Source organism: Podarcis filfolensis (assembly GCF_964270895.1).
Source record: "Podarcis filfolensis genome assembly, chromosome: 16".
Classification (NCBI taxonomy): Eukaryota; Metazoa; Chordata; class Lepidosauria; order Squamata; family Lacertidae; genus Podarcis; species Podarcis filfolensis.
Genome location: NC_139620.1, coordinates 5,638,391 through 5,655,391, shown reverse-complemented (window position 1 = coordinate 5,655,391; position 17,001 = coordinate 5,638,391). Strand labels below are relative to the sequence as shown.

The following is a 17,001-nucleotide window of genomic DNA, read 5'->3' as shown; positions in this document are numbered from 1 at the left end:
ATTGGATTTTCCCACTGATTTTTTATTTATTTATGGGTAGCTCTCCCTTCCATTCCTGAAGATATTTAAAAATTGCTTCTTGGGACTCAGTTACAATAGTAAAAAAACAACAACAGTATTTTGAATGTGTTATAAACATGCAACACCAGATGGCGCTGGAGAGCAACAGAAAATTCTAAAGGATTTTACATAGTGATTTTTTTCATTTGTTATAACAATAAAATTTCTGACTTATTTATAGCGGGTTTTTTCCTGTGTGTAGATCCACCCACAGTCTGAACAGGAAGTGACCCATCCAAACAATAGTTCATATATGTGTGTCTCTCTGTGTGTGTGTGTGACACAAACACAGTGCTACTTTTCTAGAAAAAGAGGTGGCAGAACTCACCATGAATGCCTCCCTTGCTTTATTATAATGCCAATGGCGCCCACCTGAGAGGTGCCAGAACTGAAGTCTGGTGAGTTCCAACACACACAAAAACCGTGTGCGTGTGTGTGTTCTCCTGCTCCAGCCACTCCATTCTATTTCGTTGAATTAGGTCAGATCTGCATTATAATGAGTTGTTGTTTATGCGCTGGTAACTTCAAGGTTAGGAAGAAGAAGAAGAAGAGGAGGAGGAGGAGGAGGAGTTTGGATTTGATATCCCGCTTTATCACTACCCGAAGGAATCTCAAAGCAGCTAGCAATCTCCTTTCCCTTCCTCCCCCACGACAAACACTCTGTGAGGTGAGTGAGGCTGAGAGATTTCAAAGAAGTGTGACTAGCCCAAGGTCACTCAGTAGCTGCATGTGGAGGAGCAGGGACTCAAACCCAGTTCACCAGATTACGAGTCCACCGCTCTGAACCACTACACCACGCTGGCTCTCACCCCTACACACACCCCTCCTCTTGTTATATGTATTGTTTTCCACTGTGTCTCACTTTTTTTTTATTGTGAGACACAATACATTTTATTTGCACATATGGGGGAAGGCAATGAATGAATTAAAAAAGAGCCTTGGAAGACTCAGACTGGAAGGATAATAAAGTCATTTTGGGCTCACAGCTATCCATGGAGGCACAGGTTAATTCTGTGTCCAGGGCAGCTGTTTACCAGCTCCACCTGGTGCGCAGGCTAAGACCCTCCCTGCCCGCGGACTGTCTCACCAGAGTGGTGAACGCTCTAGTTTTCTCCTGTTTGGACTACTGCAATGCGCTCTACGTGGGGAGAATGTGAAGGTGACCTGGAAACTACAACTAATCCAGAATGCCGCAGCTAGACAGGTGACTGGGAGTGGCTGCCAAGACCACATAACACCGGTCCTGAAAGATCTACATCGGCTCCCAGTACGTTTCCAAGCACAATTCAAACTGTTGGTGCTGACCTTTAAAGCCCTAAACAGCCTCGGTCCAGTATACCTGAAGGAGCGTCTCCACCCCCATCATTCAGCCTGGACACTGAGGTCCAGCTCCAAGGACCTTCTGGTGGTTCCCTCACTGTGTGATGTGAGGTTACAAGGAACCTGGCAGAGGGCCTTCTCGGTAGTGGTGCCTGCCCTGTGGAACGCCCTCCCATCAGATGTCAAGGAAATAAACAACTATCCGACTTTTAGAAGCAGCCCTATTTAAGGAAGCTTTTAATGTTTGATGTTTTATCGCGTTTTTAATATTCTGTTGGGAGCCACCCAGAGTGGGGCTGGGGAAACCCAGCCAGGTGGGTGGGCAATAAATAAATTATTATTATTATTATTATTATTATTATTATTATTATTATTATTTTAAAAAAATTGGGGTGGAGTCACCAGAAAACTAGAGAGAGAATGAGTGAGCAATGTTTCATGTGAATTGATGGTGATGACATTGCTCAGCTGACCTTATGCCGAAGCACGGGAGAATTTCTGCTTTCTGAGTGTGGCTAATAGCGTCTGCAGCGTGGATTATCGTCTTGAGATGTATTGGACATGTTTCGCTCACGCGAGGGCCTCCAATTAGTTCTATCTCCACCACTAATTGCTCTTGATGCATCCCAACAACTCATTGCCCAATTCATATGTTACAATGGCGACATCTTGTGCAACTGATAATTGTCATGTTTCTAAGGAGTAACTCATACTTACTATGTACGCTTCCACAGATGAGTCACATGGAAAAACAACGACAGATTTGTCTGACCTTATACCTTTCCACCTGAGTACACTTCCCTGGCCATCTATGCTGGCCCACCAGGACTTTGATCAACTTCCTTGATTTGCTATCAATGTGGATGGAAACCTTGCAGTGCTCCAGATGTTTCTGCATTCCAGCTCCCATCAGCCCCAGCATTCAGCATGGCCCAATGGTCAGGAGTGATGGAAGTTCAAAATAACTTTTCTTTAAAAAAAAACAAAGCCCAGAAGCTTTTCTTTCGGGAATTATAGGGACAGAACTACCTGAATTGGATAGAAATTTATTTATGTGTGCTACTACAGGAGCAAGAATGTTACTTGCTCCAAAATGGAAAGAAGCAGAAGTCCCATTAAAGGAAGAATTGATACAAAAAAATATGGAATATTCAGAAATGGTGAAACTTATCGGAAGAATAAGAAATCAAGATAACGAACTTTTTATAAAAGAGTGGAAATGGTTTATTGCAGGCATAGGCAAACAGCCCTCCAGATGTTTTGGGACTGCAATTCCCATCATCCCTGACCACTGGTCCTGTAAGCTAGGGATGATGGGAGTTGTAGTCTTCAAACATCTGGAGGGCCAAGTTTGCCTATGCCTGGTTTATTGAATATTTACAGATAAATTGCAGCAGATAAAAACATTAGCAAGATTATTGTCTCTGGACCGTAATAAAGATTGATTGATTGATAATAACCTGCAGTTTCATAAGAGTATATATTTCAAGTAGATAGGAAGGTAAACGGTGTTTCTGTGCACTGCTCTGGCTTCGCCAGAAGCAGTTTAGTCATACTGGCCACATGACCTGGAAAAACTATCTGCAGAAGTGGACAATTGCCAGCTCCCTTGTAGAGCAAGATGAGCACTGCAGCCCCAGAGTCGTTCGCAACTGGACTTAATTGTCAGGGGTCCCTTTACCTAATTAAATGAGCAAATTAAATGAATTTGGATTTGCAGAAGATATTAAAAAATAAATTTAAGGAACCGCAGAAAGAGGGGGAAGGAAGCCAAACTTTGAAATGTTAAATTGATTGTAAAACTAATGAAATTTATGAACTTCAAAAGTATAAATAAAGACTTTTTAAAAAAGGAGTGATGGTAGTTGAAAGCTGGCAACATCTGGAAGGCCATAGACCTCCATAAACTTGCATCTTCCAATTTATATATAGAAATGCAAATTTAGAAATTTAGGTTGCAGCATCTGGGGGGGATGTTTAGTTTAGTTTAGTTGGGGGGAAAGACTAAATGATGAAATGATAGAAGTTTATATAATGATGAAATGATAGAAGTTTATATAATTATACATGGCATGAAGAAAGTAGAGAGAGAAAGGTTTTTTCTTCCTGTTTCATAACACTAGAACTCATGAACATTCAACGAAGCTGAATGTTGGAAGATTCATGCAGCAGATAGTTAAACTCTGGAACTCCTTTCCATAGGTTCTAACCCACCCCAAAGACCTTTTCCAATTTGAAATATGGTGGAGTAATTATAAAAATAATTACGACTATGGAAAAAACAACCCTGAATATATCATATAATCAATAGCATGTTAACCCATTGTTATTTATAATAATAGAACAGTAGGGTTGGAAGGGACCTTGAGAATCATTTAGTCCAACCCCCTTCAATGCAGGAATATGCAGCTGTCCCATAGAGGACTGAACCATGTTCTAACCAGCTGAACTATTATGTGCTTTGGATGGTTATTATCATTTAACACTCATAAAGTGCCCATATCTTTCTAAGCAGAGTGTGAGCATACACACACAAAGAGACATGGACACCAGAACCTATGTCCATGATGACTGGGACTCTAAACTAAAGAGCTGCCCCTTCCTGTAAAACCATGAAGTTTGGAGTCTAAAATTATCTCAATGCACCATTGCCTACATCTGTACTGTCTATCCCAGGAATAGAGGAATTCTCGCCTTCCTAGAGCTGTTAGATTCCAACTATTATCTGCCCCAAGCAGGACAGCGAATGGTCAGGGGTCAAAGGAGTTGGAGTCTTATAAAGAGGACCACACATACCAAATCCCTCCACTGGTTTAGCTCAGTGGAAGCCAATGGGATGCCCACCAGATTGTTTGAACCACAACTTCCATCACCCTTGACCATTGACCATACTGTTTGGGGCTGAAGGGAGCTGAAGTCTACCAACATCCACATGGCACAAGATTCATCACTCCTGATCTAAAGATCTCACCGTAACACCATTAAGCCCAAAGTCTGAAATTACCTAAACATATCACTACCTATATGTGTGCTGTCTGGTTTAGGAATTAGGACCCTGTGGTCTTCCAGATATTATTGGACTTCATTACCCATGATCCTTCACCTATTTCCATGATGGCTGTGGATGATGGGAGTCCAACAGTATCAGGGTGGGCAGCAGATTGGGGAAGGCAAATCTGGAGATCAGAGTGACCCTCTGAAAATCCATATAAATGAGCCACCCTGGAGAACTCCCATTCTTCAAATCTCAATCCACATGAGCAGTGATGAATAATCCATTTATCAGCTGGTACGGGGTATACAAATCTGTGAGGCAAGGAGCTGAGCATGGTTCTGCCTGGTGCTGATGTGGAGACATTGATCTCCTGCAGCTTCATCTCTGAGTCACTAGGGCTACCATCCAACCACTGTCACCAGCATCCCGTGCATTTCCCATAGAGCTCTTTGATCTTTATCGAAGCCACATCCTTTATCATCTGTATCATGGAACTGGTGTGACTACTAATTAGATGTATCTTGATCCATCGAATTATGGTTAAATAACGTGTCAAGGATCAGGTGTCATGAGTCCATGGTCTCCTTGGGTCCATGGTTTTGGACTGACCCACCATTCCCCGGCTCCTGTATCATCTATAGGGAGGATGACTGTTTAGAACCATATAAAAGGGCCTCTCTATCCAGTAGTCCTCATTCCCTCACTGGCCTTTGCCTCTCACCAGCTGTCTTTTCCCCACCAGTTAAGGTAAGTCAGATTCTGCTGATGCTTGTGTCTTCACTTTGCCCTGAGTGAGTTTCTAGACTTCTGCTATCAGTGTTAACTAGAATACTGTGGTTCAGATTGGGACTACACCATCAGGATATCAGGAAAAAACAGTGGACTCAGATGGTGGTGTGTGAGGTTTTGGAACAATGAATGGATGGATGCCCTGAAGCAGTGGGTTTTCTGTATCAGTGCTAGTTACCTTTTAGGTCCTACACTATGTTTCTATGGGTTGGGAATCAGGATCCCGGAGAAATGAGGAAGAGAGCCATTCAGGGATTCCTGTTGTGGATTTGTTTATTCTCTGCACTCTGGACAAGATTGGAGGGGGATGGGTGACAGGAATGCTCAGTCCTCGAGGCAGAAAAAGAAGCTGTACATTTCCACAGGTTAAGGTGGAACTTAAATGGCTCAGGAACACAATATCTCAAGGACTGCCTCTTTCCATATGAACCTGCCTAGACCCTGAGATTATCTTCTGAGGCCCTTCTTGGTGTGCACCCTCCACAACAGGTCCGGAGGGTGGCAACATGAGAGCAGGCCTTCTCTGCAATGGATCCCCATTTGTGGAATGCTCTCTCCAGGGAAATTGGCCTGGTGCCTTCGTTATACACCTTTAGGTGCCAGCTGCCAGGCAAAAATGTTCCTCTTTAAACAGGTCTTTGGCTGATTGACATCCAGTGCCCTTTTGAAATGGGGAGGGGGGATTTATTGTTATGTATATGCTTTTATTATGTATATTTTTTTTGTTCTTATGCATATGCCTGCGGGCATAGGGCAGTATACAAATGTAATAATAAATAAAATAAAATAAGTGCAATTTTATATGAAGAATTATCCAAGCGGTGGAGGTTGGGTCATTGGAGCTAATGAGGGCAGTGTCACAAAAACCTCAGTCTGCTCTCAGAGAACTCACAACTGTTTGCCTTCTGCAACCAGTTTAGGGATTGCCTGACATAACAGGCTCCGCTGCCCAAATCTTTTTCCAAAAGGTGAAAAGCCAGGTGCCTCCATGAAGGGCACAAGCAGAACAGGACCACGTCAACCCTGAAATGTGTGGGTAGATGAGGTGTGGAGAACCTGGTGGACCTCAAGGTGTTGTTAGAGGAGAAACTACAGAAAGTAGGGCTGCTCTCAGTTCCTGCTTTGGGCTTTCCATAAGCATTGGTTGGCTACTGTGAGAACCAGATACAGAACCACAAGGGTCACTAGCCTGTGGTCTCAAGACTCCAACTCCCACCATCTTTGATCATTGAACATGTTGGTTTAGGTTGGTGGGTATCAGAGTACTCACAACATCTGACTAACAACAAGTCCTCCCAACCTGATCTAAAGAGCTCCCCCTTCCCATTGGGGAAGACTGGCGTATTCACATCCTGTGTGATGTTTAAGAGCAAGGTTAGCTCTCTTACACTTGAAATATCACCTATGCACTTCCACCACATACTTGTAATTCAAGAGTGGATGGACATAGAAGACAACGACAGATACATAATTTTGGTGGTTCAGGGAAAGAGAAGAAATCTGTGTTTCTGATCTAATGAGGTGTTGTTTTCCCCCCGTGTCTTTCAGATGTGTGAAGAAGGGTGTAACGATAGAGTTATCTACTCTTCTGGGAGAGAACCCTGGTTCAATCTGAACTCAACATGGTATGGCCCAGCTGGATCCTGGTTGGACAACCGCCGCAAACCATTTCGCTATGTTGTAAACACAGCCTGTGTCACCGGTTGCAACCGCAGGGATGATGTACCGAGAAGAGGAGGCCACAATTACCGATGCTACGGCTATCGGCGCTCCACCTGTAGACAAGGGGGAAACCCAAGAGTGACCTGCTGTGTCCACAATCCTTCGGGAGGACCCCGTGATTACTGGGGGCGTCCAATAGGCGATTCGTGCGATGGAAATACAGGGGGGCACTATTCGAATGAAGAGTCGTTCTGCTGTGGATCCGGTGGTGGATCTGCTGGTGGATGCGGAGGTGGATCTGCTGGTGGATGCGGAGGTGGGCAAGGAGGGGCATGTGCCCAGCCAGTTGCTTCATCAGGAGGATGTGGAGGAGGACGAGGAGTGTGCTCTGAGCCTGGATGTGGAAGAGGACGAGCAGTATGCGCAGAACCTGGATGTGGGAGATCTTCAAGAGGGCTGCAAACCTCTGGGGGAGCAGGGTGTGCTGGGTCTTCAGGAGGATGTGGAGGAGGACGAGGAGTGTGTTCTGAGCCGGGATGCGGAAGGTCTTCAAGAGGGCTGCAAACCTCTGGGGGAGCAGGGTGTGCTGGGTCTTCAGGAGGATGTGGAGGAGGACGAGGAGTATGTTCTGAGCCAGGATGCGGAAGGTCTTCAAGACGGCCGCAAACCTCTGGGGGCTCAGTGTGTTCCGAGTCCAGCGTTAGGTCTTCAGGAAGATGTGGAAGAGGAAGAGGAGTATGTTTTGAGCCGGGATGCGGAGGAGGAAGAGGAGTATGTTCTGAGCCGGGATGCCGCTCATAGGAGAGTATGTGCTGAGCCAAGGGGTTCATCTTCAGGTGGATGGAGGAGGATGTGTTCCAATGATGAGCTCATCATCTACACAGAAGGTTCTTCCTTCCAGATGGTGAGAGGGAAGCAAGCTGCAGGTGCCATCCTAGACTGACTGATGGTACCGATACCAAACCACATACATAGCCCTTTCCATCAATGTGAAGACATTCTAAATTTGAAAACATCCTGAAAATGATGTACCGTTTATCACTCCATCAACCCCTGAGTGATTCTGAAAACCTAGAGACTGTGTCCACTGCAGAGAAGTGTGAATGTTTCTTAGTGGACCATATCTGGACCATTGGTGCCTGAACATTATCTGCCTGCAATGAAGTTCTGTGCTTTTCCTGTTTTTCTTGGCATCAATAAAATTCTGTTGATTGGCTAAAGTCGTGTTCTTCTGATGATTGGGTGCAGTCAGTGGCTGCCCTGCTAGTACCTTCTTTGTGGCCTGGGAAGATGGGTGTGGCTAGGGATTGATGTAAGTCAGAAAATAAATTGTTATATCAAAAGGGGGGGAAGTTATGTAAAATCATCTCGAAATATTTTTTGCTCTACATCACCATCTGGTGTTTCATGTTTATAATGCATTGAAAACGCTGCATTCTGAATAATGTAGCTGAGTCCAATGTCTCTTGCTTGCCACCACTAATTGCTCTTGATGCATCCCAACAATTCATTGCCCAATTCATATGTTACAATGGCGACATCTTGTGCAACTGATAATTGTCATGTTGCTAAGGAGTAACTCATACTTACTATGTACGCTTCCACAGATGAGTCACATGGAAAAACAATGGCATATTTGTCTGACCTTATACCTTTCCAGCTGAGTACACTTCCCAGGCTATCTATGATGGCCCACCAGGACTTTGATCAACTTCCTAGATTTGCTATCCATGTGGATGGAAACTTTGCAGTGCTCCAGATGTTTCTGCACTCCAGCTTCCATCAGCCCCAGCATTCAGCATGGCCCAATGGTCAGGAGTGATAGAAGTTCAAAATAACTTTTGTTAAAAAACCCCCAGAAGCTTTTCTTTTGGGAATTATAAGGGCAGAACCACCTAAATTGTATTGAAATTTATTTATGTATGCTACCACCACAGCAAGAATGATACTTGTCCAAAAATGGAAAGAAGCAGAAGTCCCATTAAAGGAAGAATTGATACAAAAAATTATGGAATATTCAGAAGTAGTGAAACTTACCGGAAGAATAAGAAATCAAGATAACGAACTTTTTATAAAAGAGTGGAAATGGTTTATTGCAGAACAGGCAAACTCGGCCCTCCAGATGTTTTGGGACTACAATTCCCATCATCCCTGACCACTGGTCCTGTTAGCTAGGGATGATGGGAGTTGTAGTCCCCAAACATCTGGAGGGCCAAGTTTGGCTATGCCTGGTTTATTGAATATTTACAAATAAACTGCAAACAGATAAAAACATTAGCAGGATTATTGTAATAACCTGCAGTTTCATAAGGGTATATATGTGAAGTAGATAATTAAATGAATTTTGATATGCAGAAGATATTAAAAAATAATTTTAAGGAACCACAAAAAGAGAGGGAAGGAAACCAAACTTTGAAATGTTAAATAGATTGTAAAAGTAATCAAATGTATAAACTTCAAAAGTAGAAAGACTTATTTTTAAAAAAGGAGTGATGGTAGTTGAAAGCTGGCAACATCCGGAAGGCCATAGACCACCATAAACTTGCATCTTCCGATTTATATATAGAAATGCAAATTTAGAAATTTAGGTTGCAGCATCTGGGACTTCCTAGTTTAGTTGGGGGCGGGGAGAGACTAAATGATGAAATGATAGAAGCTTATATAATTATGCATGGCATGAAGAAAGTAGAGAGAGAAAGGTGTTTCTTCCTGTTTCATAACACTAGAACTCATGAATATTCAGCAAAGCTGAATGTGGAAGATTCTTCTTCGTGCAGCAGGTAGTTAGTCTATGGAACTCCCTTCCACAAGAGGCAGCGATGGCCATCAACTTGAATGGCTTTAAAAGGGGACTGAACAAATGAATGGAGCAAAGACTACCATAGCTACTAGCCACAGTGGCTATGGGGTGCCTCCACGGGGAGAGGCAGAGATGCTTCCAAATGGCAGTTGATGGAAACTCCAGGACAGGAGAAGGGGTTTGCTTTCAGGTCCGGCTTGTGGGTTTCTGACAGGCACCTGGAGTGGCTCCTGCAAGCTGAAGATGCTGAACTAAATGAGCTAATGGCCTGATCCATCAGACTCGTCCTCTGTTCTTATATTATCATGCATTTAATTGTTTTTGGTGGTTCTACCCACCCCAAAGGGACGCGGGTGGCGCTGTGGGTTAAACCACAGAGCCTAGGACTTGCCGATCAGAAGGTCGGCGGTTCGAATCCCCGTGACGGGGTGAGCTCCCGTTGCTCAGTCCCTGCTCCTGCCAACCTAGCAGTTCGAAAGCACGTCAAAGTGCAAGTAGATAAATAGGTACCGCTCCGTCAGGAAGGTAAACGCTGTTTCCGTGCGCTGCTCTGGTTCTCCAGAAGCGGCTTAGTCCTGCTGGCCACATGACCCGGAAGCTGTACGCCGGCTCCCTCGGCCAATAAAGCGAGATGAGCGCCGCAATCCCAGAGTCGTCCGCGACTGGACCTAATGGTCAGGGGTCCCTTTACCTTTACCTTTAACCGACCCCAAAGACTTTACCAATTTGAAATGTGGTGGAGTAATTATAAGAATAATTATGACTATAGAAAAAACACCCATGAATATACCAAATAATCAGTAGCATGTTAACCCATTGTTATTTGCGTGGCAAGTCCCCTCCCCCCATGAGAAATGAAGACACTGGACACATTATATATGGGCATAAAAAGGCCACAACTTTATTGATTACAGAATTGAAAGGTATTGGCCTTAGGCATTGGCTCCTATCATCTACCCGGCATGGAGACCGGGAAGGGTTGTCCACAAGCCGTGGGAGTCCTGTTGAAGTACGCCAACTAGGATCCCACGGGTGTCACCGCTCGGGGGCGTGCCGGGGGCCCTTACCTCCCTAGGTTTCGGACAAGGCAACGCCCCCCGGAGTCCTCTACCGGACTACCCTTTCCATTGGGGAAGGTGATGGCGCTTCCTTCCCCCCATTCATTTGCATAACAATTAACCCCTGCCAATGCCTAACCGCCAATACCGTGGAAGTTGTGACGTTTGCTACGAGGTAGGCGAAAAAACCAAAAGGCTGGAAGTGCGCCAACTTGGAAAAATTCCTACCAGGCCCCTTGCGGCGACCAACCGAAGTCCATAGCAAGGTCATAGCTAGCTAATCCTAAAGGGTGGGTGGGATGGGAAAAACCGCTCGGCTGGAAAGGGAAAAGAGGGCGGTCCCCGGGCGTGCCTGGCCTTAAATGGGCTAGGCCCTGCCTCCCCGGCCCTCCGATTGGCAGACGGGGTGGAAGGCACGCCCGGGGATTCCCTGTCCACGCAGGGGCAAGATCCCGCCCCCGCGTGTGTGGGTGGAGGGTTTAGCCCGCAACCCCCTCTCCTCCCAGGAGGAAATGGCTTTATAATAATAGTACTGTAGATTTGGAAGGGACCTTGAGGATCATTTAGTCCAACCCCTGTCAATGCAGGAATATGCAGCTGACTCATAGAGGGATTGAACCATGCTCTAACCCAGGGGTCAGCAAACTTTTTCAGCAGGGAGCCGGTCCACTGTCCCTCAGACCTTTTGGGGGCCGGATTATACAGTAGTACCTCTTGTTACATATGCTTCAGGTTACAGACTCCGCTAACCCAGAAATAGCACCTCGGGTTAAGAACTTTGCTTCAGGATGAGAACAGAAATCGTGCTCTGGCGGCACGGCGACAGCAGGAGGCCTCATTAGCTAAAGTGGTGCTTCAGGTTAAGAACAGTTTCAGGTTAAGAATGGACCTCCAGAACGAATTAAGTACTTAATCCGAGGTACCACTGTATTTTGAAAATAAAAATAAAAATAAACAAATCCCTATGTCCCACAAATAACCCAGAGATGCATTTTAAATAAAAGCACACATTCTACTTGTGTAAAAACACGCTGATTCCCAGAGTATCTGCGGGCCGGATTTAGAAGGCGATTGGGCCAGATCTGGCCCCCGGGCCTTAGTTTGCCTACCCATTCTCTAACCAGATGAACTATCATGTGTTTTGGATGGTTATTATCATTTAACACTCATAAAGTGCCCATATCTTTCTAAGCAGAGTGTGTGCATGCACACACAAAGAGACACAAACACCCTAATCTATGTCCATGATGACTAAGGCTCCATGAAGTTTGGAGTCTAAAATTATCGCAGTACATCACTGCATACATCTGTACTGTTTATCCCAGGAACAGGGGGATTTGTCCCTCCTACAGCTGTAGGATTCCAACTCTTATCAGCCCTGAGCAGGACAGCCAATGGCCAGGGGTCAAAGGAGTTGGAGTCATATAAACAGGACCACAGATACCAAATCCCTCCACTGGTTTAGCCCAGTGAAAGCCAATGTGATGCCCACCACAACTTCCGTCACCCTTGGCCATTGACCATACTGTTTGGGACTGAAGGGAGTTGGAGTCTAACAACATCCACATGGCAGAAGATTCACCAATCCTGATCTAAAGATCTCTCCTCACCCACCATAACACCATTAAGCCCAAAGTCTGAAATTACCTAAACATATCACTACCTATATGTGTGCTGTCTGATTTTAGAGTTAGGACCCCGTGGTCTTCCAGATGTTATTGGACTTCAAGACCCACAATCCCTCACTTATTATCATGATGGCTGTGGATGATGGGACTCCAACAGTATCAGGGTGGGCAGCAGATTGGGGAAGGCAAATCTAGAGATCAGAGTGACCCTCTGAAAATCCATATAAATGAGCCACCCTGGAGAACTCCCATTCTTCAAATCTCAATCCACATGAGCAGTGATGAATAATCCATTAATCAGCTGGCACGGGGTATACAAATCTGTGTAGCAAGGAGCTCAGCATGGTTCTGCCTGGTGCTGATGTGGAGACATTGATCTCCTACAGCTTCATCTCTGAGTCACTAGGGCTACCATCCAACCACTGTCACCAGCATCCACTGTCACCAGCATTTCCCAAAGAGCTCTTTGATCTTTATAGAAGGGACATGCTTTATCATCTGTATCATGGAACTGGTGTGACTACTAATTAGATGTATCCTGATCCATCGAAATATGGTTACATAACATGTCAAGGATCAGGTGCCAATGAGGCTGCTGTAGTATGCAGACATGGTCTCCTTGGGTCCATGGTTTTGGACTGACCCACCATTCCCCAGCTCCTGTATCATCTATAGGGAGGAGGACTGTTTAGAACCATATAAAAGGGCCTCTCTATCCAGTAGTCCTCATTCACTCACTGGCCTTTGCCTCTTCAACAGCTGTCTTCTCCCCACTTGTTAAGGTAAGATTCTGCTGATGCTTGTGTCTTCACTTTGCCCTGAGTGAGTTTCTAGACTTCTGCTATCAGTGTTAACTACAATCTTGTTGTTCAGATTGGGACTACACCATCAGAATATCAGGAAAAAACAGTGGACTCAGATGGTGGTGTGTGAGGTTTTGAAACAATGACTGAATGGAATTCCCTGAGGCAGTGGGTTTTCTGTATCAGTGCTAGTTACCTTTTAGGTCCTACACTATGTTTCTATGGGTTGCGAATCAGGATCCCAGAGAAATGAGGAAGGGAGCCATTCAGGGATTCCTGTTGTGGATTTGTTTATTCTCTGCACTCTGGACGAGATTGGAGGGGGGTGGGTGACAGGAATGCTCAGTCCTCGAGACAGAAAAGGAAGCTGTACATTTCCACAGGTTAAGGTGGAACGTAAATGGCTCAGGAACACAATATCTCAAGGACCACCTCTTTCCATATGAACCTGCCTAGACCCTGAGATTATCTTCTGAGGCCCTTCTTGGTGTGCATCCTCCATGACAGGTCCAGAGGGTGGCAAAATGAGAATGGACCTTTTCTGCATTGACTCCCCGTTGGTGGAATGCCCTCCCCAGGGAAGTTCGCCTGGTGCCTTCATTATACACCTGCTTCCCCTTCTGCAACCAGTTTAGAGATTGCCTGAGATAACAGGCTCCGCTGCCCAAATCTCTTTCCAAAAGGTGAAAAGCCAGGTGCCTCCATGAAGGGCACAAGCAGAACAGGACCACATCAGCCCTCAACTGTGTGGTTAGATGAGGTGTGGAGAACCTGGTGGACCTCAAGATGTTGTTAGACGACAAACTACAGGAAGTGGGGTTGCTCTCAGTTCCTGCTTGTTGGCTTTCCATAAGCATTGGTTGGGCACTGTTAGAACTGGATATAATACTACAAGGGCCACTAGCCTGTGGTCTTATGACTACAACCTCCACCATCTTTGATCACTGACCATGTTGTTTGGGGTTGGTGGGTGTCAGAGTACTCACAACATCTGAAGAACACCAAGTTCTCCCAGCCTGATCTAAAGAGCTCCCCCTTCCCATTGGGGACGACTGATTAACCTTCTCTCCATGTTTAAGAGCAAAGTTAGCTATTATATACTTGAAACATCATCCATGCACTTCCATCATATACTTGTAATTCAAGAATAGATGGACATAGAAGACAACGGCAGATACATAATTTTGGTGGTTCAGAGAAAGAGAAGAAATCTGTGTTTCTGATCTAATGAGGTGTTGTTTTCCCCCCGTGTCTTTCAGATGTGTGAAGAAGGGTGTAACGATAGAGTTATCTACTCTTCTGGGAGAGAACCCTGGTTCAATCTGAATTCAACATGGTATGACCCAGCTGGATCCTGGTTGGACACCCGCCGCAAACCATTTCGCTATGTTGTAAACACAGCCTGTGTCACCGGTTGCAACCGCAGGGATGATGTACCGAGAAGAGGAGGCCACAATTACCGATGCTACGGCTATCGGCGCTCCACCTGTAGACAAGGGGGAAACCCAAGAGTGACCTGCTGTGTCCACAATCCTTCGGGAGGACCCCGTGATTACTGGGGGCGTCCAATAGGCGATTCGTGTGATGGAAATACAGGGGGGCACTATTCGAATGAAGAGTCGTTCTGCTGTGGATCCGGTGGTGGATGCGGAGGTGGATCTGCTGGTGGATGCGGAGGTGGGCAAGGAGGGGCATGTGCCCAGCCAGTTGCTTCATCAGGAGGATGTGGAGGAGGACGAGGAGTGTGCTCTGAGCCTGGATGTGGAAGAGGACGAGCAGTATGCGCAGAACCTGGATGTGGGAGATCTTCAAGAGGGCTGCAAACCTCTGGGGGAGCAGGGTGTGCTGGGTCTTCAGGAGGATGTGGAGGAGGACGAGGAGTGTGTTCTGAGCCGGGATGCGGAAGGTCTTCAAGAGGGCTGCAAACCTCTGGGGGAGCAGGGTGTGCTGGGTCTTCAGGAAGATGTGGAGGAGGACGAGGAGTGTGTTCTGAGCCGGGATGCGGAAGAAGACGAGGAGTATGTTCTGAGCCGGGATGCCGCTCATAGGAGACGATGTGCTGATCCAAGGGGTTCATCTTCCAGTGGGTGAAGTAGGAAGTCTTCCAAGCCATTGGAAAGACGCTGGAGAAGGCCTGCCTGTTCCAAGCCATCAGATGGGCTCCAAATCATCCTGTCCCTGCAACCACAATATACAAAGCCAAGAAGAGAGAGAGATGCTGCTGGGCCGAGTGCCTGGCAAGAGCAACCACAGCAAAGGAAGCTTGTTCTTATTTATTTATTTATTTATTTATTTATTTATTTATTTATTTATTGTATTCATGCATCAATTAGTAGCCAAGCTGGGCTCTCAAAGCAGCTTACTCCAGAAATTCAAACCCCCCACCCCCCAAAAAATACAATACATCAGGAAAGAATGAGAGTGGTAATTGCCTCTTCTGGGCCATGTCTATTGTATTGATGAGATCATCATCTACATAGACCATCTTCTATGTAGATGGTGAGCTCATCATCTACACAGAAGGTTCTTTCTTCCAGATGGTGAGAGGGAAGCAAGCGGCAGGTGCCATCCTAGACTGACTGATGGTCCCGATTAAAAACCACATAAATAGCCTTTTCCGTCAATGTCTTCTTCTAAATTTGAAAACATCCTGAAAATGATGTACCATTTCTCACTCCATCAACCCCTGAGTGATCCTGAAAACCTAAAGACTGTGCCCACTGCAGAGAAGTGTGAACGTTTCCTAGTGGACCATATCTGGACCATTGGTGCCTGAACGTTATCTGCCTGCAACAAAGTTCTGTGCTTTTCCTGTTGTTTTCTTTTTCTTGGCATAAATAAAATTCTGTTGATTGGCTAAAGTCGTGTTCTTCTGATGATTGGGTGCAGTCAGTGGCTGCCCTGCTGGTTCCTTCTTTGTGGCCTGGGAAGATGGGTGTGGCTAGGCATTGATGTAGCCTGGGGCAGGTCTCAGAAGTCATACAGAGAGGAAAGGAGGCCCACATTTTGTTCCTACAATTACAATAATTTATTTATTTACGGCTATTAGCCCATAAAATATGTACAAACATAAAAACACAGGGACATAAAAACAGATATATCCGACAACAGGAGGTGAACACCACGATGCAAGGGTGGGTCATTGAGCAGAGCCAAGTGACGGCTTGGGGCCAGGAGAGCTCCAAGGGACAGATCACAGAAAAGGAAAACTGAAGACGAACTCCGACATGCACTCTCAGCATAACAGTTCGATTAGTTTTGATGTTGTTGTTGGTTTTTGGTGGTTTTTGAGTATGAGATAACCGCATTCAGAAATCTCGCCACCTGCAGAGTTACAGAAGGATCTGTATCCTGCAAAAGCAGTGCGGCGTGTGACTCAACAGGCCTGCCAACCAAGTGCAGTAAAGCAGGACCCAGGAATTTAGCCCTGGCTACGCTATGTAGGGGACAGTTGAACATTATATGTGAAAGAGATTCAACAGTTTCCCCGTCACACACACATAGCGGAGACACCAAACCCTTGGAAAATCTGTGGTTCAGCAGGTTCGATGGAAAAACATTGAACCTTGCACGAATAAATGCACGTCGGTGTGGTACTGATGAAAGAGATGACATATATGATGGAAGGCCAAGTGGTGGGGTTATTCCGTGATACCTGGGGGAGCAGACACCCCCACCCCTGGCGAGGTTGTGTTGATTTTCAATGTCCGCTAATCTTTGCTCAATAAGGCTTTTGGCTGAGCGTAAGTTCATCTTTAAGGAGTCCGCTGGGGAAATTCCGATGCTCAGAAGTTTGGCATGGATTTTCCCTACCCACGGATTGACAAAGACGTCCCGCCAGAGGCACTGAAAAAGGTAATGGTCGGGAAGCCTATGCCAGCTGGAC

At 45.7% G+C, this 17,001-nt stretch overlaps 1 protein-coding gene across 4 annotated transcripts; it reads left to right on the top strand.

Moving 5' to 3' along the window:
- The first annotated feature begins 5,092 nt into the window (after positions 1–5,092).
- LOC310751570 (uncharacterized protein) lies at positions 5,093–15,411 on the top strand. Of its 4 annotated transcripts, XM_083590858.1 has the most exons (4): positions 5,093–5,122; positions 6,713–7,473; positions 14,884–15,021; positions 15,124–15,411. In XM_083590858.1, exons 2-4 carry the CDS (start codon positions 7,038–7,040, stop codon positions 15,204–15,206), a joined length of 657 nt encoding a protein of 218 aa, XP_083446984.1. In that variant the 5' UTR covers positions 5,093–5,122; positions 6,713–7,037; the 3' UTR covers positions 15,207–15,411. The 4 variants fall into 4 exon arrangements, with proteins under 4 accessions (XP_083446984.1, XP_083446982.1, XP_083446983.1 ...); XM_083590856.1 differs by having other exon boundaries at positions 14,884–15,411; XM_083590857.1 differs by having other exon boundaries at positions 6,713–7,371; positions 14,884–15,410.
- Positions 15,412–17,001: the final 1,590 nt, after the last annotated feature.